The sequence below is a fragment of the Eptatretus burgeri genome, chromosome 6 (assembly GCF_056783735.1).
Source record: "Eptatretus burgeri isolate ZD-2024b chromosome 6, Ebu_testis_v1, whole genome shotgun sequence".
Lineage (NCBI taxonomy): Eukaryota > Metazoa > Chordata > Myxini > Myxiniformes > Myxinidae > Eptatretus > Eptatretus burgeri.
In genome coordinates, this window is record NC_140966.1 from 6292609 (window position 1) to 6319617 (window position 27009).

The 27009-nt window shown below is 39.4% G+C and overlaps 1 protein-coding gene across 3 annotated transcripts in view; it reads right to left on the bottom strand.

Moving 5' to 3' along the window:
- LOC147024184 (uncharacterized) overlaps nucleotides 1-27009 on the bottom strand; it is a 152419-nt gene that overhangs the window by 82274 nt on the left and 43136 nt on the right. For all 3 annotated transcript variants that reach the window (XM_085883849.1, XM_085883848.1, XM_085883847.1), the window contains exon 2: nucleotides 2460-3377. In XM_085883849.1, the coding sequence (XP_085739975.1) occupies nucleotides 2460-3377 (918 nt within the window). The remainder of the gene's footprint in view (nucleotides 1-2459; nucleotides 3378-27009) is intronic.

The following is a 27009-nucleotide window of genomic DNA, read 5'->3' on the forward strand; positions in this document are numbered from 1 at the left end:
TCTGGAAGTTGTTCAATTATATAAAAAGTGGTAGAGTTGCCAACTATGACACACACACACACTGCCAGTCAAAAGTTTTAGAACACCCCAATTTTTCAAGTTTTTACTGAAATTTAAGCAGTTCAAGTCCAGTGAATAACCTGAAATGGTACAAAGCTAAGCGGTAAACTGCCAGAGGTTAAAAAAAAGTTGAGGTTACCAAAAACTGAAAAATAATGTAAACTTCAGAGTTGTTAAAAAAGGCCCTTTTCAGGGAACAAGTAATGGGTTAGCAACTGCAGCTGTTCTGCAGCAATGGAAGTAAATTAAGCCTTGAAAGTTGATGCAAACAATTCCTATAGGTGTCCCAACTTTTGTTGATTAGTTACAAACCCTCTATCTGTATAAAATCAGTGTTGGAACAGACTGTGGTGCTTCACCCTCTGAAGCATTATTTGGACAATATTGCACTGCAGGAAGTAGTATATTGCAACCATAATGGTGAGAAAAAGACAATTAACAAATGAAGACAGACAGACCATGATAACCCTTAAAAGTGTCGTTTTTTCCATCAGAGAAATTGCAAAGAAGCCAAGGTGTCGGTGAGTACAGTTTCCTACACCATCAAAAGGCACTTGGAAACTGGAGGAAACTCTGACAAGAAGAGGTCTGGCAGACCCAAAGCCACAACACAATCAGAAGACAAGTTTCTGAGAGTCAACAGCTTGCGTGATTGGCGGCTCACAGGACAGCAGCTTCATGCACAACTTAACACTGGTCGAAGTAAGGAAGTCTCAGTTTCAACTATGATGAGAAGACTTTGAGCTGCAGGTTTGACAGGTCAAGCGGCAGTAAGAAAGCCATTGCTAAGATGGCAAAATAAGAAAAAGAGACTTGCCTGGTCCATGAAGCACCACCAGTGGACTACTGAAAACGGGAATAAGGTCTTATGGACCGATGAATCAAAATTTGAAATCTTCGGTTCATCACGCAGGGTTTTTGTACACCATCGAGTCGGCGAAAGGATGGTTCCTCAGTGTGTGACACCAACTGTCAAACATGGAGGAAGCGTGATGATCTGGGGCTCGAATGCTGGATCCAGAGTCGTTGACTTGCATAGAGTGACTGGCACTCTAAACCAAAAGGGCTACTACAGCATTTAGCAGCGCCATGCAATACCCTCTGGTCTACGTCTAGTTGGTCAGGGGTTCATCCTACAGCAAGATAACGACCCAAAACATACCTCCAGGTTATGTCAGAAATACCTTAGAAGAAAATAACAAGATGGTAGGCTTCAAATCATGGAATGGCCAGAACAGTCTCCAGACTTAAACCCCATCGAGCTGGTTTGGGATGAACTGGACAGACGGATGAAAGCAAAGCAACCTACAAGTACAACACATTTGTGGGAACTTCTGTAACAGTGTTGGGAAGAACTTTCTGAACAATATTTGATTTCAATTGCGGAAAAAATGCCACGAGTATGTTCGGCTGTTAGATTTGCAAAAGGTGGTTACTTTGATGAGTCAAAAATGTATATTTAAATTTTGTTCAACAAAACGATTCCATGATGTCTGTCTGCAATTTTTATCTGCGATTGTTTATTTGTTCTATGCTTTAATTTCAGAGTACATTGAAACATTAAACTGCTTAAATTTCAGTAAAAACTGGAAAAATGGGGGTGTTCAGAAACTTTTGACCAGTGGAGTATGTGTGTGTGTGTGTGTGTGTGTATATATATATATATATATATATATATATATATATATATATATATATATATATATATATATATATATATATATATATATATATATATATATATATAGGTCACCTGATCAAGATCGGGTTATTTAGACTGAAGTAAACCATCAAGAAGATTGATGTTTAAAGCTGCAGCAATAATATAACTAACCCGAGAATGCACCATGGCGATAATGGGCCAAATGGCGTCATTTCCTTGTTTGAGGTCGGAGAGGATCGTTTGATGACTACTTACACTCAGTGTTGTCCTGTGGCGACTGTGGACCCTTTGTATATTCATTTCCATTCTGCATATGTAATTTATATACTGAAATGGAATTGGTTTGATTCCTGACAAATTATTCATCTCAAACAGGATGCGGAGGGGCTGAGGTGTAAGCCAAGCTCTGCCCCTCGGCGGAACATTCAACATTCAACTTCAAGGTGAAAGCCAAGCACCGCCCCTCAGTAGGGCACCCAACGTGTAACACTTGACATTTTTAGTCCTTTTTACAACAAATATATTCGTTTTTATACCTTTTTGCTTCCCACTTTACATCGCGCCAAAATGTTTCACATTTATAGAAATAACAAAAGGAAAAGTTAGGGGGAGTTCAGTGGATCAAAATGTAAACTCAAGCCTATTCTTGTAAAAAATTAATACAACAAGTGGAAATTATACTGACATTTCCTTGACTACTCTCAATAAACACCCTGAAGTATATTTTGCTTCTTACCTTCAAAGTGAGTGATGCGATTGTCTGTGGAACGCCGTTGGCCTAACGTACGATGCTGTTCGCCATTTGAAGAGGTTGCAAGGAGATTGTTGTCTGTCGAGTCTTGTGGAGATGGTAGGATGGGAGAGGGTAGTGGGCACCAACTTTGAGATGCTGAAACAGGCTGAACTGGTGTTGATGTGACACCAGAAATGAGGGGCTTTGAAGTTGCCACAGGAACATAACCTGGACAAACTGGTGATGAGTGCTCAGTACATAAATATTCATCACTATTCAGCTGATCAGATCCTCTTTTGTTAACCAAATAACTGTGAGATATGGCAATTTGGCCGACTGTCGGATTGATTATAGAAGACGTTGATGAATGTTCAAAGAGTGGGGAATGACCTTCATTAGAGTGTGTGCAAGTCCGTTTTCTTTGAGAACTTTCTGTGCTCGTATTTGAGTCTTCTAGGCAAATGACAGACTTGTAATTATCTTCAGGGAGAGACGCATCAGATAATGTTTGGTGAGGCAAGCCAACAACTCCATTCCCCATTTGTAATCCATGTCTTAACCTTGGTAATGAGGAACAAACATCAACAGCAGGGTGCAGTTCATTAATATCATCAGATTGTGGCAAGAATGGAATGGTTAAGCTAGTGGAGGTTTTGGGACTTCCAATGAACATTGAGCTTATGTAGGCTTTAGGAAGAGTGGATTTTGACCAATTTAGAGCAGTGGGACATGCGCCATTATCTGAGCTTGCGTCAGGGGTTCTCACGAGACTGCTGATGTAGTGGTGCTTCTCAATCGGCTGCTGCATGATGGTGAAGGAGCCTGTTGAGTTAGATTCTGGATTAGATGAGGTGCGTGGTTGAAAACTGGATGAGTTGGCCACTTTTCCCGAGTCATCCATTTCAAAGGAGCGTTGGAGAGCTGAGGGTGATGGGTCAGGAGAGAATGTGGAAAATATTATTGGGCAATATTGATTCAGATGTAATTTGTGCAAAATTGCAAAAGGTTAAAAATGTATTAAAAAAAAAAAAAAATATATATATATATATATATATATATATATATATATATATATATATATATATATATATATATATATATATATATATATATTGATGACATATTACAGGAGGAAAACATGAAATCCACAAAGATGTAGGCATCCAATAAAAATGCCAAATTTTGCTGAAGGACCTGCCACCACCAACTGTTGGCTCGTGCAGACCTAATGGGAATGGCATTGAAGAGCTGAATTTCAAATAAGCCTTTCATAATACAAGTAAGTTTCATTTTGATCATTTCATAATTTCCTCGAGATACTAGCAGTTATAGTTGGTATGGGAGGAGAGTCCAGTATGCATGGGGCGAGTTGCCGGCAATGGAGTTTTTTTTTTTTTTTTTTTTTTTTTTTTTGTATACCTTGGTCGAGGCTCATATGAGAGCGAACACACAACTCATAGCAAGGAGGCATGAGACAAGAGGGGCGGCGGGAGTGGAAGGGACAAAACATTGGGGAACAGACACAGGTGAACTGTGGAAGGGAGAGGGATGGGGATGGGACGGGGAACATGGCGAGGGGAAGATGGACATTAAAGGGACTTTCAGGAAGGAAAGCAGGAGAATTGAAGGAAGTGGGCTTGGGTGGATTATCGGGGGTAGAAAAGATCGAGGATTTGGATGGGGGAAGATAAGAGGTGGTGGTGAACAGCTGTTTTGAAAGCCTGGAGGGAAGAATGGGAAAGAATAGAGTGAGGAAGTTTATTCCAAAGGCGGGAAAAAAGAGGAATGAAAGAGTGAAGATGAGCAGTGATTCGTGATTTTGGTAGTTTTACCAGAAGGGGGTTGTTGGCGGACCTTGAGCGCCCTGTGGAAATGTGGTTGGGACAAATCACAGAGAGAGCAGGGGGGGCAAGGCTGGAGAGGAGTCGGTAGAAGACAGAAAGACCACCGACCAACCTGCGGTGATTGAGTGAGAGGCCCAAAGACTCAGCTTCATTGCGGGAGATGCCAATGATCTTAAAAGCCCTGGTTTCGACAGCGTGAAGTCAAGAAAGGTGGGAGGCAGGAGCACCAGCCCAGAGGGGAGAGCAGTACTCCATCGGGCTACGGACAAAAGCTTTGTAAGTGGTCAGGAGCTCAAGAGGGCCGAGGAAGGACTTTGCACGACGGAGGATTCCCAGTCGGCGACTGGCTTTTGAGGCAAGGTTGGAAATGTGACTTTCCCAGGAAAGGTCATAGCAGATAGTGAGACCCAGAAGCTTGAAAGAAAAGACTTCTTCCAGAGGATTGTTGAGAAAGTGGATGGGGGGGTTTTGTAAACGGTCCTTTCGAAGAGACATAGTGAGAGTGTGAGATTTGTCTGGATTGAAAGACATGTTCCACGTGTTGGACCAGTTTGTGATTTTATCCAGATCTGCAGTGAGCGAAGAAGCTGCTGCTTGCCGGTCTGAGGGATGACAGATGGTACGGCAGAGGGTGGAGTCATCGGCAAAGAGAAATAGAGGATTTTCCAGAGAGTCCGAGAGATCATTGATGAAAACCAGAAAAAGAACAGGGCCCAGAACGCTACCTTGAGGAACTCCAGCCTGCACAGGAAGAGGGGATGAAAGAACTCCATTTAGGGCCACACGTTGACTGCGACAGGAGAGGAAGTCTGCGAGCCATGAGTGGAGATGGCCTTGAATACCATGGGAAGAGAGTTTGGTGAGTAGGGCAGGGTGCCAGACTGTGTCAAAAGCACGTGATATGTCCAGGGATACGGCTCGGATTTCCTGTCTGGCATTGAGGACCTCCATCCATTGATGGGAGAGCAGAAGCAGCATATCCAGGGTAGAGTGACCTGGTCTGAAACCAAATTGATGATTGGAAATCAAGCCAAATTGATGAGTTGGCACAAGGGGAGAACCCAGTTGGAGTTGGTGTGAGAGGACAGTCCAATGCAGGTGGTGTGAAATGCTGTGAATATGGTCCAGACCAGCTGCTTTCCAGCCCATTGGCACCAGTGGGAGTCTTGATGTGGCTGACAGGCCCAGTGGAGAGACGTGCCAAGACTGCCCCGAGAGCTCTCTGTGTCGAACACGTAATGCGCATCACTCTCCGCAGCCTAGACTCATGTGCCAGCACAATTTTCACACTAAGACAAGGTTTCAATTATTTATTTATTCTCTCCCTTCCTGCAACTTTGATTTTGTTCTTTGCTGTCCTTCCATAGCCCTTTCCCTCTGGTTTTCCAGGATCTGTGGCTGTGGAGGGGGAAGTTAAGTATTATTATGTGTCTGTATTTTATGTCTGACCATCCTGTTAAGTTTCCATTGTTTTTTGTTGTGTGTGTGTGTGTGTGTGTGTGTGTGTGTGTGTGTGTGTGTGTGTGTGTGTGTGTGTGTGTTTGTGTATATATCATTGGTTGTTATCTCCATATGTGGGTTTCAGAAGGTGGAACGGAGTCCTCCCAGGTTTCGAAGTATCCACATCTGTTTCATTTAGGGATTCATGGTTCATAGACAAAGCTGTAAAGTTTTCTTTTTCTCAACGTTTTGTTCCGAGGGCTCTTTTCAGGATCATCACTGAGTCCCCGGACAGCCTCCAACTGCAGTTCCTTTGTAGTAATATTTCCAGGGATGGTTTTTTAAGATCTCCATAGGATTCTTCTTCATCATTCATGTTGCTCCAATTATCACGGGTACAATTTCGGCACTCTTCAGTTTCTAGGATCTTTTGACAAGACATATCTTGTTCTTGGGGTCAAAAGGTCAAATGGACAAAGGGTTAAAGGTCAAGGGTACCATAAAATCATTAATTTTCATCTGATCGACTTGAAATTTGAGCAGGATTTGCATATTTGTCACAGAATTGGTTCACCAAAATCAGAACGATCAATTTAGCAGTTTTGACATGGCAGTGGTTTCCAAGACACCGATTTCAACACATTGTAATCGAATGAGACTTTTTGTGAATTTATTATTACCATTATATTCCATGAATATAATGTGGTATTATTGCCATATTATATTTCTGGAATCATTGGACAACATCCACAAATGCAAATATAAATAAATGAAAATCATAAATAGAAATAAATGAATGAAAAATCAAATGCAGGTGAGTGACCCGAGACAATGGGGAAGCACACCCTGCTAGTATACTAGTATACTATATCGAATACTATATGAGAACTCCCCTCATGCTTACCTCCTCCAAAACCCCCTCCCCCTCCCCACTTCCCTTCTCCCCCCTACTCTCTCCCCCATCATCCCGGAGTGTATTGTTGCATTTGGTGAGGCATTGCTTTCTCCACCCCCGTCCTTTTCTTCACTCTTCCACCTTTTCCTAGTTCCCCCCTTCCTCACTCTCTCCTAGCTCCTCCACTCCTCCTGCCTCCTCACTCCCCCCTCCTCTCTCTCCCTCTTTCTCCCCCCCCCTTCCCTTAATATTCCCATCTGCGAAACAATGGGTTGTATTTGCTTGTGATGTAATAATGTGGGCGGAGGCATATCTAGTGACGTCGTGATGTTGAAGAGTGCCCTTCCAGTTTAATAAGATATTGTAAAAAATTGATTGGTGGGTTGAAGGAGTAGTGATTAGGAAGAGTAGTAGTGCCATTTGGCATGGATATGACTAACACAAACAATACATACACACGTGATTAAACCCACACCGAATCAAAATCAGAACATTCTCATCATCCTTTCAGCTTTACATACCATTCACCCATGGCCACAGATCACACACATCTAATCACAGTCCACTTACCAAGTATGCCTACACTAATGTACTTACCAATCCCCATTGGTTATGGAGTCATAGGCTCCTATATAATTCAATTTTAAACATCTCTGTTGTTCCCATCACAGCAGGGAATTTAGTCAGGGTATGACAAACACTGGCTTACTCTTTGAGAGATGCCATAGTTTCTTTATCATCCACAACTTAAATGAAGATTTGAGGCATTGAATCGCATCTGAAGGACCCTTGCTCCAAGATGCGATGCACCTCGCTGAGCCCCATCCATTCCATTGGGACCGTACTCCGCACAGAGCGTCGTTGCTGCCAAAGCAGTCTCCTTAGCTGTTGGGCACAATCCTTGATAGGTCACCACTCTGACACAAGATACTCGAATGGCTCAATCATCCCAGCAAGCTGGTACTCATTTTGCCAACCTCAGAAGGATGACAGGCGGAGTCAACCCCACATGGTATTAATTCAACAGCCGAGTGGAATTTGAACTCAGGACCTTAGGATCCCAAACCCACCACCCTAACCATTAAGCCAACACCGGGCATATGTTGAGCCCCCTCGGGAACAAATCCATGACAAGACAGCTCAGAGGTAAGCATGCCAGCCAATAAGCGATCCTGTTGTCCCTCAGCCTACAACCTGACCTTTCATTAAGGTCTCCTATCCAAGTAATAGCGCAGGGTTTGCTCTGCCTAACTTCTGATACATGACAGGTCAGACACATTCAATATGATATGCTTTAACTGGCCTCTAATTCACCTTCTACTTTTTATACTTTCTTACTTATTGTATTTCTACTCACTTTGGCTTTCACTGTGTGTTTCTCTCGTATAAATGAACGGGTCTAAATGCCACTGTGGTTGAAGCATTACTGCCTTTCTCTGACAAATCCCTTTCAAGACTTTCCCTTCTTTGTTTCTCTAGTTTTTATAGAATACCTCTGACTCAGAATAACTATTTGTTTCCCAGATTGTGTACAACTGCCCTATTTTAATGATGATGATTGTACAAATGATGACCATACTCGATTATTATTATGATGATATAAGTTGCCTTTCAAGGAACTTGAATATAGGAGGAAGCCATTAGGTCCATCAAGCATGCACAATGGTTGTTTGTCCATGCTCTATCCTTTTTAAGTGCTGAGCGTCAAGAAAGGAAGCGGCACGTATCATTTTTAAAGCCTTTGGTATGACTCGGCCTGGGTTTGAACCGCCGACCTCCCAGAATCAAAGTGGATGCTCGAACCGACAAACCACTGAGTCTGGTGTTATACACCACAGTGACACAAAATAGTCAACAGAGATGGATTCGCTCTTTGCACATGATGTTTTTTTTATTCTTAGGTTATTTGGTGACTCAATCTGTTACCATACTTGAAGGTGAAAGGTACAAAAACTATATCAAAGATATGTTCAAACTCCTTCCTTGGCACAGCTGAACTGCAATCCACCGATGAGGCTTTCATCCGAAACTTGATTGAGTACTGCTCTCCCTTCTGGGCTGGTGCTCCTGCCTCACACCTTACTCAGCTTGATGCCATGGAAACCAGGGTCTTCAACATCATTGGATGGAATCTCTCACGATGAATCTGAGTCTATGGGCCTATCACTTTGCCATCACTAACAGGTTGGTGGTCTCTGTCTTGTCCACCTCCTTTCTGGTCTTGCACCCCTCTGCCCTCTCTGTGCTTTGTCACCCCTGCTCACATCCACTCATTTGTTCCTCTTTTTTCCCCATCTGTGGAATCAATTTTCACACTCTCTTAAACCTCATTCATTCCTCCAGGTCTTCAAGACAACTGTTCACCACCATCTAAAATAATTTTCCATAAAAAAACAATGATCTTTTCTACACCCGTGAATCCACCCCCACCCCTCCCAAAATTTTGCTTCTGTATCAATCTTGTCCACACCCATTTCCCTACCCCTCATTGTTACCTGCATCCTTTGTCCGTTTCCATCTATTTTCTCCCTCTGCCCTGCTGTTGGGATTTCCCTTATTATTCTGCTGTTTCTTTTGTTATGTTGCATCTTGATCCGTTCTGTGTCCTTGCTCTTCCACAAGCCTCGACGATGTACACACACACACACACACACACACACACACACACACACACACACACACACACACACACACACACACACACACACACACACACACACACACACACACACACACACACAATAATGTTCCATCACATTGTTAATTAACTTTCTGATTTCCTTTTGTTTGTTTTTTTCCAAATATTTTGAAATCCCCTGATGAAGTTAAACTTTCCCTCTCACACATCCTCAATGATTGTTGCCTTCTGGGAGATCACCCTGTCATGTCTGGGAATTAGGTTTTGTAAAACTGGCTATTTCGAGAACGAGATGGTATTCATAGAATACTTATCCCATGCAGTCTTAAGAAGGACTTGGTGTGAGCCGTTTTAGAGAAGATTTTAAAAAAGTTTTTGGGTAAATTCAATGTGGCTGCCAAACCATGTCACCAATGACATCATAGGTGGGAAAGCTTTGTTTCTCCTCGATCTGTTCAGCCATTTCAGAGAAGAAGATTTTGAAGGTTTTTGTTTTTGAAGGCGACCGAACCACGTGACTGATGACGTCCTAATTTTTTTTCTTTCTTTTGACCAATTTATTTATCCATAGATTACCCTCAAAATTTTTCATACTGATCGGATGTAGCATTCTACGTAAGCAATTATGATGTCATAATGAAGGCACCTATGACATCATAAAACTAGATGGCATTCATAGAATGCTTACCCTGCGTAGTCAATGGTTTTGGAGATATAGAAGTGCAACGTTTTAAAAAAAAAATTCGAAGATGCTGCCTGTACCACATGGCCTATGACATCATGATTATCATTAAAACATTCTACAGGAGGAGGTTCTCCGATGGTGAAAATTTAGTGTCAATCAGACCAACAGTTGCTGAGAAAAAAAAATCATAATGATCGGATAAGTGTTGAACTTGTCAAATTATGACATCATAACGAAGGCACCGATGGCATCATCATTAACATATCTTATTCCCCATGGGGGAGTAGTTGACAATGAGCCAGGTCTCAATTTTTTTCCATGGCATGGTTTCAGAGATATGGAGGTGTGAAGTTTTTGAAAAGTACAAACACTGAAGGTGAAAGGTGATTTATAACACACACACACACACACACACACATACACACACACACACACACACACACACACACACACACACACACACACACACACACACACACACACACACACACACACACACACACACACACACACACACACGCACACACACACACACACACACACACACACACACACACACACACACACACACACACACACACACACACACACACACACGTCATAATTATCATTTAAAAAAAAATTATACACGAGAAGCTGCTCATATTCTGAAAATTTCGTGTCCATCAGACTAACAGTAGCTGGGGGAATTTTTTTCATACTGATCAGTCAAGCGTTGTACTTGTCGAATTATGACGTTATAACGAAGGCACCGATGACATCATCAACATATCTTATTCACCATTGGGAGTACTTGACAATGAGCCATGTTTTGATTTTTTTCTATTGAGCCGTTTGGGAGATGTAGAGGTGTTACGTTTTTCCAAGATGACGTCCATACCACGGAACCGATGACGTCATAATTATTAATTGAAAAATTCTACATGCGGAGGCACTCCTATGCTAAAATTTCGTGTCAATCGGATCAACAATTTCCGAGAAAATGAATTTTCTAAATGCAGACATACGCATGTACACCACACGTATGCACGTATGCAGCCGAATGCCTAGCCCTGCTTTTTGCTTCGGAAGCGCAGGGTTAAAATCACATTTATTCTCCATGGGGAGAACTTGCCATGTGCCAAGTTTCAAATTTTTCCACCGAGTGGTTTTTGGATATACAGAGGTCCAACGTTTCTCTTTTTTTCCAACATGGCTGCCACACTACATGACCTATGACGTCATAATTACAATAAAAAACATTCTACATGAGTGGTCGCATCTATTTAGAAAAATTTTGTGTCAATCCAACAAGCAGTTCCAGAGAAAAAGGAATAACAAAATGCAGACACGTACTGTACCTACATATGCATGTACGGGACCGATGGCTGAACCTCTTTGTGGCACTTTGTGGCTAACTGAACCCAGAACGTGACTTTGTGGCTAACTGAGTTGCCCAGCGAACTGAACCCAACAACTGAACCCAGAACGTCCCCTTTGTGGCTTACCCCACTCTTTGTGGCTAATTGCGCAGGCTAATAAGCTTCATGTAAAATGATCTGCCAATATGTTAAAGCCAACTAGGTTCAGTTGCTGCCATCTCTTTTTGCCTTGTTCCAGTTATGACTGGCATCCTCTCCAGATATGAACAGGACTGATTCCACGGTGGCATCACTTGCTTTCTTTCTTGTATTTGCTACCACCAACCTGCAAACGCATGTGCTTGAGCATTTGTTGATTTGTGTTGCCAAAGAATGGGATTTCTTAGTTTTGGCAGCAAATTCCTCTAATGATAAGTGTGTGTGTGTGTGTGTGTGTGTGTGTGTGTGTGTGTGTGTGTGTGTGTGTGTGTGTATGTGTGTGTTCACGCATGCTCTGTATGCACGCAGACATGCTGCAGTGTCTAATCTCAATTTGGCTTCTTTTGGCATGCAAATGTGATAACAATGAGTTGGAGAGGGAAGAGGAATGCAAAAGGGAGGAAATGAAGTAAAACAAGAGTCAACAGAAAGATGTCAAGTATCAATGTCAAAGTTTTATGTGACACGTTTTTGGCAAAGGTTATGGGATGGTGGATTTACTTATTGTACTCCTCCATAAATTGTGATACAAACTCTTCTATAAATTTAAGTTTCTTCCTCAAAGGTGAAAAGACGTGGACTGTGACGATGATGAGGATAAGAGAGATTTACAAGCCTGATTGTTTCTTTGGAAAGAATACCTGTGGATAGATGAATCGGAGGTGAGAAAGGGTTAGCATGGGTAGATAGACAGAAATAATAATTTAGTGTCATTTGTGCTCAATATCTGCATGAAACTATTTCAGGGTCACTCTGTTGTTTGATTCCAATCCAGATAATGCCAGAAGATTTACACAATTTTTATTTTATATACCAAGTCTGAGCTCATCAAAGAGCATGAAGGTAACATGAGGGATGAAAGAAAGGCAATGCACAAGCAGTAGGACAACAGGTGGATGTCGCAAGCAAGGGAACAAATTATGAAAGAAGAGGGGAGAGGAAAGGGAACATCGTATCCTGTGAGTAAGACTATTTGGATCGGGGAGGGTAGAGATGGAAGATGATTTACACAGAGGGATACTGCCACATGGAAACCTTGGATTGAGGAAAGGAATTAAACCACTTCAGGATTGAGGCTTCACGAGATTGAGAAAGAGGATCAAAGCAATTGGGTGAGCAGTAAGCTTGGATTTTGTGAGTTTAAAAAGGAGGTGGTTGCTGGAAGAACATGTGCAAGCTTCAGGAACTGGGGAAGGTCAAAGCGTTGAATAGACCAGAAGGAACAAGAATGGAATAGAGGCAGTAAAAAAACTACAAGAGGCCACCGATTCTGGCTGGCTTCGTGTCTGTCTGGGAGAGATTGTGTCTCTTGCTGATGTGTAGCAGCTCAACGACTCAACCTCTTCCGGTGACTTTTTGTGGAAATATAAAGGTGGGATGAAGAGATGAGCATTCAGCAGAGAAAGGGTGAGAGTATGAGAGTTGCCCAGATTGAATGACATTCTATTTTTCGAACCAGAATCTGATTCTTTTCAGATCAGCAGAGATGGAGCATCTGCTGTTGTTCAGATCGGATACAGTATGGTATAAGGTGTAGTCATCTTAAAAGAAGACAATATGGCTATCCAAGGTATAAGAAAGATCATTGAAGTATCTGAGGAACAAGACTGGGCACACGCCTCTGCTTTGGGGAACTTTATTTATAGGAGAGGAGATGGCAGGATTCCTTACATTTAGGAAGTTGGTGTTCCAGGAATGAAGGTGGCTTTGGATGTCAGACAGAGAGATCGGCAAATAAAGTGTGGTGCCCAACTGTCTTGGATGTCTGAGAAATATCCAGAGAGACGACCCTTACCTCACATTTAAGATTGATGGCTTCCATCCATTTTCTGGAGAGAAGCAGAAGCATATCCAAAGTTGAGTGATCAGGATGGGATCCAAACTGATGATCAGATATTAGGTTGCTTGAGAAGAGAAAAGACTTGATGTCAGTTGCAATTATTGATTCCATGACCTTACTTAAGATTGGGAGTGTGCCAACGAACGAGCCCTTTCTGCCTTTTACATTCGGTGCCATTTTTGAGGCCGCAGCGGCTCAACGCCAAAAAACCCTCCGTTCTTCACCATCAACAGCTGGAGAGATGATGCGAAGGATTCATCATCAACCGACTTCATTTACAACACGTCATTGTGTTTTAAACGTAAGTGAGATTTCTTTTATTCTGGTTTAAACATCTTCATTACCTGGTTGAAGCACCATCATTGTCAACCGGCATATTGAAAGGAATCATCACCACAAAGACCAAAAAGACCACAACAAGTAGGCGGAATGGAACCAAAACTTGGAAAGGAAAAAGCAATACTGAGAGCAAATGGTTTGTGTGATGATTACCAAAGAAAACAAAAAGAGAAAACAAGTTGCAAAAAATGGCAAACTTTAAAGCATCGGAAGAGATAGGATTCCAAATTTCTGTCTTATGCTACTACATGGTGTGCGTCGACACAATCGTTACACTCGATCATTCAACAAACTTATCGAAGTGCAAAATGCAATGGATGAGTGTCTCACAAAAGGTAACACGTCCATCTCCCCCAAATATGCAGAAACCCAACTATCTCATAATTATAGGCCAATAACATGTCTGCCAACAACATATGAACTTTTAACAGGAATTATCACAGAAATGATGTACCATCACCGAACATAACATGGAAGTCTAGAAACAGAGCAGAAGGGATGTAAGAAAGGATGCTAAGGAACAATAGACCACCTACTACTAAAACAAGGCTAATTATAAAAACATACTGCTCCCCAACAAACCAAATCAAAGCTATAAACCAAAATGCAGTCGCAGCGTTCCAATACAGTTGTGGAATTGTAAACTGATCACAAATGGAAATCAACAAACTAGATATCAAAACAAGGAAACCCCCACACTATCCACAGAATGTTCTGCAAAAAACAGTGCGTCCCGAGAATGTACCCGCCGAGATGCGAAGGAGGTTGTGGCCTGATAGAGCTCAACCACATATACAGAACAATGAGTGTAGGACTGGCCGAGTAGTTGAACAGCTAAACAGACCAACAGATCCAATTTGTACACAAACATGAAGACAACAAGGCAGAAGAGATATTGTGAACCCACCTTGCAAATACTTTCCAAGAGCAGTTGCCAATAGAAGATGTCACACATGAAACTGAAACAGCAATGAACACTGCAATGATTACAAAGAAGAGTAAGAATCCCTCTGCTCTTTCTGTACTTTGTCCACCCCCCCTACCCCCACCCGGTTTCTGGAGGGCACACATGGTCTACCATCAACCCCTTTCTGGTGAAACTACCTAAATCCAGTTTCACAGCTCACCTCCACTCATTCTTTCCTTGTTATTCTTGCCTGTGGAACTAATTTCCCCATTCTCTTCAATCTCATCCTTCCCTCCAGGTCTTCAAGAAAGCTGTTCCGCACCATCTCAGAAAGTCCCCATTCCAGAACCATCATCTATTCTATCCTCATTAACCCACCCAAGCCTTCCTCCTTCCAAATTTCCAGTTTTTCCCTCCTGAGAGTTTCCTTCTGTATACATCTTGTACACCCCATGAAACCTTTTCTGCCCCACATTCCTCCGCACACCCATTGTTTGTCCAAGTCTCTCTTTATCTTGGCTTTCAGCTCTGCTGTTGGTGTTCCTCTCCCCTCTCTCTGCTGTTAATTTTGTCCTGTTACATCCTGATCCATTCAGTGTATTATCTCTTCCACGAGCCTCGACTAAGTATACAAAAAAGTAAATTAAGAAATAACAACAAATATAAACCAACAATTTGAAGAACGATAGAAGAGCAGGACGATTCAAAGAAGAGTGCTGGAGAGATTGGGGCCAGACAAAGAAGGCTCACCCTAATGGCTAAGAAGAGGATACCTTAACTGGGTTGGAGAACGAATCGTAATAAATGCCCCAGACCAAGGACACTATACCAATGGCTTTAAGAAAATGGTGGGACTGAGTCAATCAGACGAGTGTAGGTTCTGCAAGGTAGAAACAAAGCACAAGTCACCTTCTCCCGGGATGTAAAAAACTAATTTCAAAACAGCTGTACACACAAAGCCACAACAATGTATGCAGAGTAATCCACTGACACATCAGGAAAAAATTAAATATTCCATTGTCAGAAAAGTCATGGGAAGCACGAACCGAAAGCAATTGTTGAAAATGAAGAGATCGTGCTTATGTATGACCTGACCTTCTCATAAAATATGAATACAAAGCATTGTGACCAGACAACATACTCATAAATAAAGAAATAAAAAGGAAAGGGTGGCATTGCTAATCGAGATGTCAGTACTTGGCGACTTTGGCCGAAGTAATGCAGAAATTAAAAAAAAATCACCAAGCACCAGAATCTGGAAAATTAAGTCAAAATAACGTGGAAGCAGAAGAGAGCTGACATGGTGTAACCTGATAGTTGGAGCAACGGGAGTAATAAACGAAGAACCTCAGTGAATCATAAAACCTACCCTGGGGAATATTACTAAAAATGAAATACAATTGAGGCTGTCCAAGGTTCAGTGACAATCCTGGAACCCTTGGAATAAAGAAAGGAAAACAACCACAATTCGCAACTTCGTCCTTGAAACGTGATCCTTTTACTGAAATGGAGGTGGATACTTTGAGTCCAAGGAGGACTCTGTTACATCTACTGATACCTCCAAAGGGATAATAGAACCAACAACAGAAGCCCTCAAAGTGTTCAGTGTGCTGCATGGCATTTCATCCTTCAATATATATATATATATATATACATATATATATATATATAAATATATATACATATATATATATATATATATATATATACATATATATATATATATACATATATATATATATACATATATATATATATATATATATATATATACATATATATATATATATATATATATATATATATATATATATATATATATATATATATATATATATATATATATATATATATATATATATATATATATATATATATATATATATATATATATATATATATATATATATATATACATATATATATATATATATATATATATATATATATATATATATATATACATATATATATATATATATATATATATATATATATACATATATATATATACATATATATATATATATATATATATATATATATATATATATATATATATATATATATATATATATATATATATATATATATATATATATATATATATACATATATATATATATATATATATATATATATATATATATATATATATACATACATATATATATATATATATATATATATATATATATATATATATATATATATATATATATATATATATATATATATATATATATATATACATATATATATATATATATATATATATATATATATATATACATATATATATATATATATATATATATATATATATATATATATATATATACACACATATATATATATATATATATATATATATATATATATATATATATATATATATATATATACATATATATATATATATATATATATATATATATATATATATATATATATATATATATATATATATATATATATATATATATATATATATATATATATATACATATATATATATATATATATATACATATATATACATATATATATATATATATATATACATATATATATATATATACATATATATATATATATACATATATATATATATATATATATACATATATATATATATATATATATATATATATATATATATATATATATATATATATATATATATATATATATATATATATATATATATATATATATATATATATATATACACATATACATGTATGTTTACGATCACACACCTGAGTGATTACACACCAAAAAGAACCTCATGGGGATTTTAAAACCTCCACCGGGATTATTATGGTAAACGAACTACAGTTGGAGGCTGTCCATGGTTCAATGACAATCCTGAAAATAACCCTTGGAACAAGATATGAAAATAACAAAATTATCCAGCTTGGTCCTTTAAACATAATCCTTTGACCAAAACGAAGATGGATACATTGAGTCCTGGGAGGATATAGGCTCATCAGAAAGGCCGAGTCAATGTTCTTCAGAACTTTATGGACCACTAGCAAAAGTACCTGTCGTTTTTCTGACAGATTTAATCAAAAGACAACTTGGTGTACTTCACGAATATTCTGCTCTATTCGCTCTATAATCTGCTTGATGTCATCTTCCATCTGCTTGGAAGTCAGCCAACATCACCTTCATCAAAGTTATATAAGATAATCCTTGCTGCGTATATAAGGTGTGAGCAAAAATCACTTCTGCTTCGCTGCAAAGCTCAGTGTCGTATGCTTTAGTTTGAACCTCCACTTAAAATTAGTGAAATGAAACATTTTGAAAATTTGGAATTATTCTCAATCAGATTTCCACATCACCATAATGCAAGTAAGGAAGCAACACAGACTATTTTTAAAGTCTTTGATGAAACAAATGACTTTGAAATGCCAACCTCCTCAACTCAGAGCAAATGTTCTAACTCTAACAAATTACATCATCGAAACCACTGAATATAAAATTTCAATTTATTTTGAACCTCTGAAATTTATGATTGAACGTTATTTTAGGACACAATGCTAAATGGAGGTTTTTATTCCATTAAATGATTGGCTAGCATTACAACCTTTGTTCAAGGACTTTCAGTATCGGCTACTGTTATTAACAATGCTGAAATGGTTTGTTCAACTTTGTGATAATCATATCTTAATGCACTGTTAAACAAACCATAAACAAACCATGTATTTATACGTTTAAAATGTATCTCGTTTAGTTTTTCCGGTTGAATGTTGAACTTTTCCTGCATGTGGTGCTTTTCAAACACAGCACAGGAAGTGGCCGCCGGAAATGGGAGACGGCTCAACACATGGATGGACACATTAAATCTCGGGTGAAAAAAATCGATGTTCATGAGGGAGTAAGGTGGGTGGACAGAGATAGCAACTACTTATTCCAATATATTTTAAGGCAGGTTACTATCTTTAAGCCTATATTCTCACATCCCATTTTTCTCTTCATCTACTGTCTCTGAATAATTTATTGCATTTATTTAAGTGTAAAATTATTTGACTTCATCTTCTTTTGTGTGTTTTTTTTTCAAAACTTTTTCATATGTTTAACTTATCCTCTATTATAGACACAAGCAGAGCACCCACCCTAAGACCTTAGTTGATTTATAACTTGGTTTACAGTTCTTCAGCTAAAATGTAGGGTCGGTAGGTCAAAATATAAATATAAATATAATTTCAATTTTTAGAAATTATATATTTTTATGATTTTTTTTCAGAAGTTCCATGGAAAAGACAAGGGTAGGTGGGGGGGGGGGATAAATATAAATGCCAGACCAGGAGGATCTAAGAAAACATTGAAGATTGAAGACTATTCAAATGCAGGATGCCCATGTTCACTGTATCATCTGATGTGAAAAACAATAAAGAAGGATTAAAACTTGTTTTTACAATATAGTCTGGCATGTTTTCTTATAGAAACCTGTTGGATCATCAAACAAATGGAAACAATGTTGAGAAAATTACTGTCCAAGTCGTAGATGTGTGCGTGCACACCAGTGCATAGTGCTGGATATGAAAAGGTGTCTACTTGGAGTCAACACGCTCAAAGCGGTCAATCAGAGCCATAACCAGCTCTTACTTTTCAGCGGGCATCTGATCGTACCGTCTCCCCATCCCCATGAGCACATCAAATGCTGATTTCTGGTCCGTTGAAGGCTGAATATCAGCATCTCGCAGGGAAACTTTGACATACTTGGCACCGAAATCTTTCAATACGAACAGTGGTGTACAACTTTCGATGGAAACAAAATCAGCACGATCGAGAGTAGCATGCGAATCATCCCTGCTGATGCACTGAATTGATGCAATTGTTTGGCCAGAATATTCGTCTTCCAGATGTTGTGTGATTAAATCACCAATACAGTCACTCAAATTTATACCACAGACATACTTCTTAACAATCACTTTCGCCCCAGAAACCATAGTCAATCTGAACCACGCTGGCCACTGCTCAGACGCCATGACCGAAGATTACTGCGCAGTTTGGTTAAAGGTGACTCGGCATTTTGGCGCGCGCGCACACTAAATTATATTTTGAAAATAAATGCCGACGTTTACATTTTGGGTTTTGAAACTTTTGCACCTTCGGCGGAAAATGTATAAATCTTCTTCTTCTTCTTTCGGGTGCTCCAATTAGGGGTCGCCACAGCAGATCATCCATATGATCCGCATAGTGATTTGGCACATGTTTTACGCCGGATGCCCTTCCTGACGCAACCCTGGTTGCCTCTTACGACACAGGGATATGAGAATGTATAAATATAAAAGGCTAAAAATGTGTTTTATATTTATATTTCATTTTGGCAAATATACCGTCGGCAGATCCGTAAACCAAGTTATAAAATAACTAAGGCCTAAGGGAGATCTTGTTCTAAGTGTTCAACAAGTTCTTCTGACACATCCCTTTATTTGGGCAGTGTGTAGGCAACAGACCACTGCCTTAATCGTTCCCAAATATATAAATAACCCGGGTTACGTACATTAAGCATAAACATGACTACTGCTTATGTGCATATATAATACATCGTGGTTGTTTTGCTCAGGTGTAACGCACTATGCGGATCATATGGATGATCCGCTGTGGCGACCCCGAACGGGAGCAGCCGAAAGAAGAAGAGGTTGTTTTGCTCAGGTAATTCCAATTGCATTGGGCCATATAGGCTGACATCAGAGGCCTGAAGCCTGAGGCCTATATATACTGTCACCTTCACAAGGCCCATGACACCTATTGGTTCCAACCTTTCGATATTTGGTGATCATTTTAACAGTTGCTCAGGTTGTTTTACACTGAACGGCAAACTTATAGGGAGGGCATGGCAATTGTGAATGACACTTCTGAAGATTGTGAATGACACAGGCTTAGCATAGTACCAAAATGGTGGGTATATGAGGTTTTTTTTTTGAGGTTACTATTGTGGGAGGTGTCAGGCCAGCTGTCCAATCAATGCATATAGAGTAGACATACAAAAACGTGCTCCATTATATATAGATTACACGATTGTCGAGACGCAGATTCATTGAGCTATGGATTATACCTTTGGGTCTATTTACACAGATTCAGTGTCCAGATTTACACAGATTACACTCGAAAACAGTGTCCAAAAATGTTCAACAGAAAGAGATTACTATAACGTTTCATTTGCGGCATGTTTTCTTTTTTCCTTGAAACGAAATCCTAATAATGTTGTAAAAATTTAAGACACAAAAAATGCTTATGATTTTAACAAATATAATTAATTGGGAATTATGGCAACGTGGAAAATGCCATCACATATTTGAGATTGCACAAAAATAAAGAAGAAACAAAAAATAAATATTCTTAGAACAAGTTCTAATTGCGAACTTTACCGTGGAAGTTCATTCGTACAACTCTCAGGTGAGCGACAGCACGGACAACAGATCGTTTTGAAATTTGGTAAGATTTTCATCGCATCAGAAAAAGAAACATCAGAAACACCTCACACGAGTGAGGCTAGTTTCATATCATCATTTGCGACTTAATTTTGCGTTGGGCATCACCCAGCGTATTTAATTTACTTTTTAATAGCAGCTTAAAGAAAATTGGCTGAAAGGGCCGTTTCTCGGCCTAAAGGACCGGAATTGCACTTTGGGCGCAGTTAATGCCTGGGGAATGGTCTCCAGAATATACCTGTCAAGTTTGGTTCGGCTCCGTTCCCTAATAACTGATAAATAACAATTTTAAGAAAATAGCTCAAATGGGTCGTTCCTCGGCCCGAAGGGCCCCAATCGCACTTTGGGCTCAGTTATTGCCTGCGCATATTTGTCTAGTATATGTCTGTCAATTTTTTTCGAATTCTGTTCATGAACAATGGAGAAATAGACGTTCAAATGGACTGTACACAAGAAAAGAGAGAACGCGAGCGGCGCTTAGACCCCGTGAGGTGGAAGACCCCACCCACGTGTTTAGAAATATTAAACACGTTACTTTGGAGAAAAAAAACATTTTGATTTTGATTCTTGCAAAAAAAATGTTGATCAGCTCTAAGCATTGCCTGCCTTATGCATAGAATAAAAAAAGGACAACCAGGCACAGTGAAAGGCCACTCGGGCAATCAAGCATGCGTTGCATTTCCATCCCAGCATTCCTGCATACCAAGGATCATGCTTTTGAGATAAACAAGAACATGGATTGGGAAAAGCAGCATAATTCGATTTGTATCGAGTCTAACAGATTTTCAAAAGAGGAGAAACAATCTGGGGGAGGAAGAAGGGAGATTGAGACAGCCATACACTTATTTGCTGGAACAAACGTGGAATGTTTAAACAGAAGAATAACAGATGGAGAAAAACTGAAACAGATAACCTTCCGTTAACATCTCTTGAAACACTTTCCAAACATGTAACCATTATGCCTCAATAAATCAATGCCCAGTCATGTGACAAGTGGAAATATAATATGGCTGTTAAGAAATGAAGTCGACAACTTTCATGAGGCTAAATATTGTCTGTGTCTAACTCCAGACCCAGCTTACAGATATAACTTCATGCAGTGTAACAGAATGAGAAGTGAAATGCTTCCACCATTTTTCGAATTATCCCAATTCTCTCGTCTTCTTCATCTCTTTAACTGTATCGTTGTATTCATTGGTAATATGTCAAAACTTTGAACTACTGAACTGCAAGGATATTGAATTAGGGGAAAACTTTGAGTAATAGCGACATTTTGGGGAATATGGATCCCATAAAAAAACACTTTCATTTTGAGTCTTGTGAATTATTGGCATGACCGCATAGACTTTCAGGGTAATTGTAGAATGGAGACACATCGATATCATGGCACGTCAGAATTAAGGAAGTTATTAAGGGGTCTGTGCTCTTACCAAATTCTACCATACAGATAAAGGAAGTAATGCCCACCATCATTCCAGTCACACTGTCATCCTAACATTCCTATATAATCCCAATCAGGTAGGATAAATATTATAACTGTGTTGTTGGAATTATAGTTTGTTTGTCCTTGTTAGAGATACATTGAGATGCAACTCATCTTGTGTCAATAATGGGGCTGGATTTCTCCCGATTGGACAATCAGTCCCTCCGTTCAGGTGGTCAGTCAAGTCCTAATTGGAATCTTCACAGTGGTAGCTGATGTTGTCGTTGTCATGTGTAGCCTAATATGGCCATCCACTCACAACATTTGAACACCTGGGTGCTTGAAGTTGTTTATATTGTGGGAACTGCAGCCTACATAGCAACAACATTGAGATAGCAAATGGTGTAACCTGGTGTCGATGAATATTTCAGAAGAGCAGACCAATTGCTATTTAGACAGGAATTTGCAATGTGGCCAAGGGCCAGCGATAACTTACCTGCTCTCCATGAAAGAGAAGAAAGGATCTACGAGGCAAGCAACTTGGATTCTGTACGACATGTCATTAAAGGATATACCAGGAAGAAAAATGAAGCAGAATGCCTAATTTGTATAACAGCAAATAAACAATGATGTCACAGTGTAATGAGCATTCAAGGGAAAGATGATTCAGAGACAAACAGATCTGTTTGTATCGGTCATTATCCAAGAACAACAGACAATAATTCCCTCATTCCCTTCGACTCATAAAGGCAGTGTACAATAGTCACAAAATATTACAAAACTTTCAAATCTGGATGGCTGCTTCTGCCTTTTAAGACACGTTGAGTTAAATAACTTAAGACAACAACAACAACAACGACTTGGCTGCGGAAATGACGGCGACAAGAAGAAGAACAAGAACAAATGTTTTTCGACCATTTCCCCCCTTTTTCAGGTGCTTTGGTTGAATGATGGCATTCCTCCAGATGGATCTATCCATTGCATCAGCTTCATGCCAAACGAAACATTCCATATCTTTCTTGACATTTTGAATCCATGTATTTTTCGGATGTCCTCTTGGCTTTCTTCTTTCTGCCACAAGCTGTATTAAGTTAAATAAGTTAACCTTTACAAAACAAAATCATTAATACAATCACAAAAAATGGGTTGAGAGGCAATGATTGTCTTCTCCTTTATCTCCCTCACAATTCAGTCATTCAAGATGGCTGTCATCCACTCATTAAAGATATCATGCATCATTCCTATTCACACCTGGCTGTCCGTTTGCCATGAGAATATTGATCAAACTCGTTGTTTGCTGCTCCTATGCATCTTGTTCATTCCTCGTCATCCCCTGTCAAGTTTTGTTCCACACACCCACCACTAAAACTTCCACAAGTCACGATTACATAAACATTCCAACAAAATATGTCGTTACCCTTCACATTTGTGACCGACCTCAACGTGGGAATCAAAACTTTGATAGCAACTGTTGCTCAAGACTCCATCCTGATAATATGGTGAGATTTATTGTTTTTCTTCATTTATGCTCCCCCCCCCCCGTCCCCCAGGCCGAGTCCTTCATTTCTCAGGTTAGTTAGTCAACAGATAAGTAAACGTAATCCAAAACAATACAGTAATCAACTAGAAGGACACTCGGTAGCGCATACCTCCGCTGTGTAATGCCTGATCCACGAGAACATATCGGGCCCATTACATTTTTGAAATATCCTGCTGTATCGGACTATATCGTTTTTGGCCCAATCTCTCAATGGTGAAGAATCACTTGAAGAATTAAATAATTATAGTATCCAGATCCGGATTCGGATCTTCACCAAAACTGAATCAATTCATCCTCGTCAAACACCCAACATGTCCACCAAGTTTCGTCCGAATCCGTCCACAACTTTTTTGAGATATCATGCTATATATCGTTTTTAGCCGCAACAGATCTAGATTTGGATCTTCACCAAAATTGAATAAATTCTTCCTTGTGGCACTCCCAAACTGTCGTGTGAATCCATCCATAACCTTTTGAGATATTGTGCTTTACATCATTGTTGGCACTATCTCTCAATGGTGAAGAATCATTAAAAAAAATTATTATATCCGGATCTGGATTCGGATCTTCACCAAAATTTAGCATTGCCGTCCTTGGCCGGTCATCCACACACAAAAAATTTTTTCAAAACAATTGCTTGAAAAGTGTGGCTAAAAAATCGTGTGACAAACACAAACAAACAATCAGACAGACAGACAAATGCTATAGACCAACATACTTGGCAAAAATGTTTTTTCTCCAAATTACAAACAGACAAACAGACAGACAGACAGACAGACAGACAGACGGACGGACAAACAGTCAGACAGGGGTGAAAACATAACATCCTTCCACCTTCGGTAGCGGAGGTAATTCGGTAGTTACATAAACACTGCTTTCTAATCTGCTTTGTTTTTCTTCATCTATTTACCTAATAGTGGGGCAACTTAGCTAAATATAGCATAACAATTGTGCATTTTGTGAAGAAAGCACCAAATTTGGCACACTCATAGCCTATCATATTATGAACAGAATTGGTTATTGGGCCATCTCAAATTCAGCCGCTGATGGCTGTGGCAGCCATTTTCCACTGCCATCAAAAATTTTGAGATGGCCCAATATCTAAATCTGTTCATAATATGATAGGCTACGAGTGTGCCAAATTTGGTGCTTCCCTCACAAAATGCACAATTGTTATGCTAAGTTGCCCCACTATAAGCTTTCTTGACAGACACAATATGGTGTTTATCAAGTCAGCAAAGAAAACAGTTACAAGTGAGAGTAGATTATAGTTTTGATTGTTAAAATCACCCCCCTCTCTCTCTCCCCCAACTATCTTACTATTTAATACACATAATAATTACTGAAAAGTTGTCTTCTGTAAAGTTTTTCCTGTTTTCACCCCAGGATCCTAAACGTTGTTTTTGTGATGACAACAAACCTATTGCGATTCATTTTCTGTGTTTGTATTTTCATGTCAACATTTTATTGAAAAAAAAGGCAAGAACATCTAAGGTTAATATCTGAAATATCTTCCAACTGCAGTAATTGAAAAACACCTAAATACTACAACGTCTCATGTTGGAAAATCTTCCTCCGTTTGTCGCGGGCAAAGCTTGCCAGCTTTCCAAAACCCCCTTCGGAAGAATTGGATTCCTCGCGACTTCAAAGAGAGCCGGCCAGTCTGCTCACTGTGAGCACAAGATGTTTGTAAGTTGGTATGTGTAGTAGTGTGACCAGAATTTAGGTTTTTGGGTAAATCTGCCAAAGAGAATTTCATACTAGTTACTCTCAATTCTTTGTTCTGATAACGAGTTTACAACAGTCATGAAGAATTTTCTATAAGTTGGGGGGGGGGGACACAAGGCTCATTGCAAAGTTAACCTGCCAGATAAAAATTTAATCAACAGCCGTCAGTATTGTAATATTACACGCGTAAAACATTTCATGGAGGCGGCTACAATACAAACAAATCAAAACCAAAAAAAACCCCCAAAAATGAGTACAGTGCTGCATGTCTTGTTTTTAATTAAAAAATTTTTTTTATACATCTGCAACAATGCAGACAACTGGACAGAGAAAATTTACGAGTTGGAGAAGGAGGATTGGTCGCCTCATGGGGAGTATGAAGGAAAGGTCAACAAGGCATTGCGAAAGCCGTAGCGGATTCGTAATGGATGTAGTGCGAGGAACCATCGACCCCAGCCATCCGTTTTCAAGTTGGACATCGATCACATGATGGCCGCAGGAGCATATTTCAGGGCGATTCAAATTTGACCGACAATGTTTTCATCAAAGGCAGAGTAAGGCGTGTGCATGAATTCCCGAGTTCACTTGCAAGGAAATGTGGTAGTGGTTGCTGAACAATAACCGCAGTCACGTGTTTTCTGCTATGACGCATATGTGCTGAAAATGAAGATGCGAGCAAGTGAGATGATTATGAAATTATAATATTCATGATTAATTAAGTAAAGATTGAAATTTCTGGTTAACAACTTTAAGCCTGTTGAAATTTAGATAACTGCTTGTGCAGTTGATGACGGTTGCCTGTCAAAGACATCCATTATTAATGGGCACCCTGGATTTAAAAAAAAAATCGATAAACGAATGAGGTCCTGCACTGGCTCTGTACTTGTCTTAAAAACTACACCGAAGGCACCTGATTGTTTCCACTCACGTGGGATGAGTGTGTGTCCAAGGTTGGGGAATACCTGGAAAAGCAATCCAAGTATCGTTGTAGAAATGTAAGCAAAGCTTACATACAAGAACAAGCAAAAGTCCAGGTCAAATATCAAGCACCCTGGTGCACTTAGACAGCAGTGTCCTCGATAGTATGCCTGGTGTTGGCTTCATGGTTATGGTGGCTTTGGCTTTGGATCCAAGGGTCCTGAGTTCAAATACTGCTCAGCTGTTGAATTAACACCGGGTGGGGTTAACTCTGCCTGTCATCCTTCTGACGTCGGCAAAATGAGTGCCAGCTTGCTGGTATCCTGTATCAGAGTGGAGACCCATCCAGGA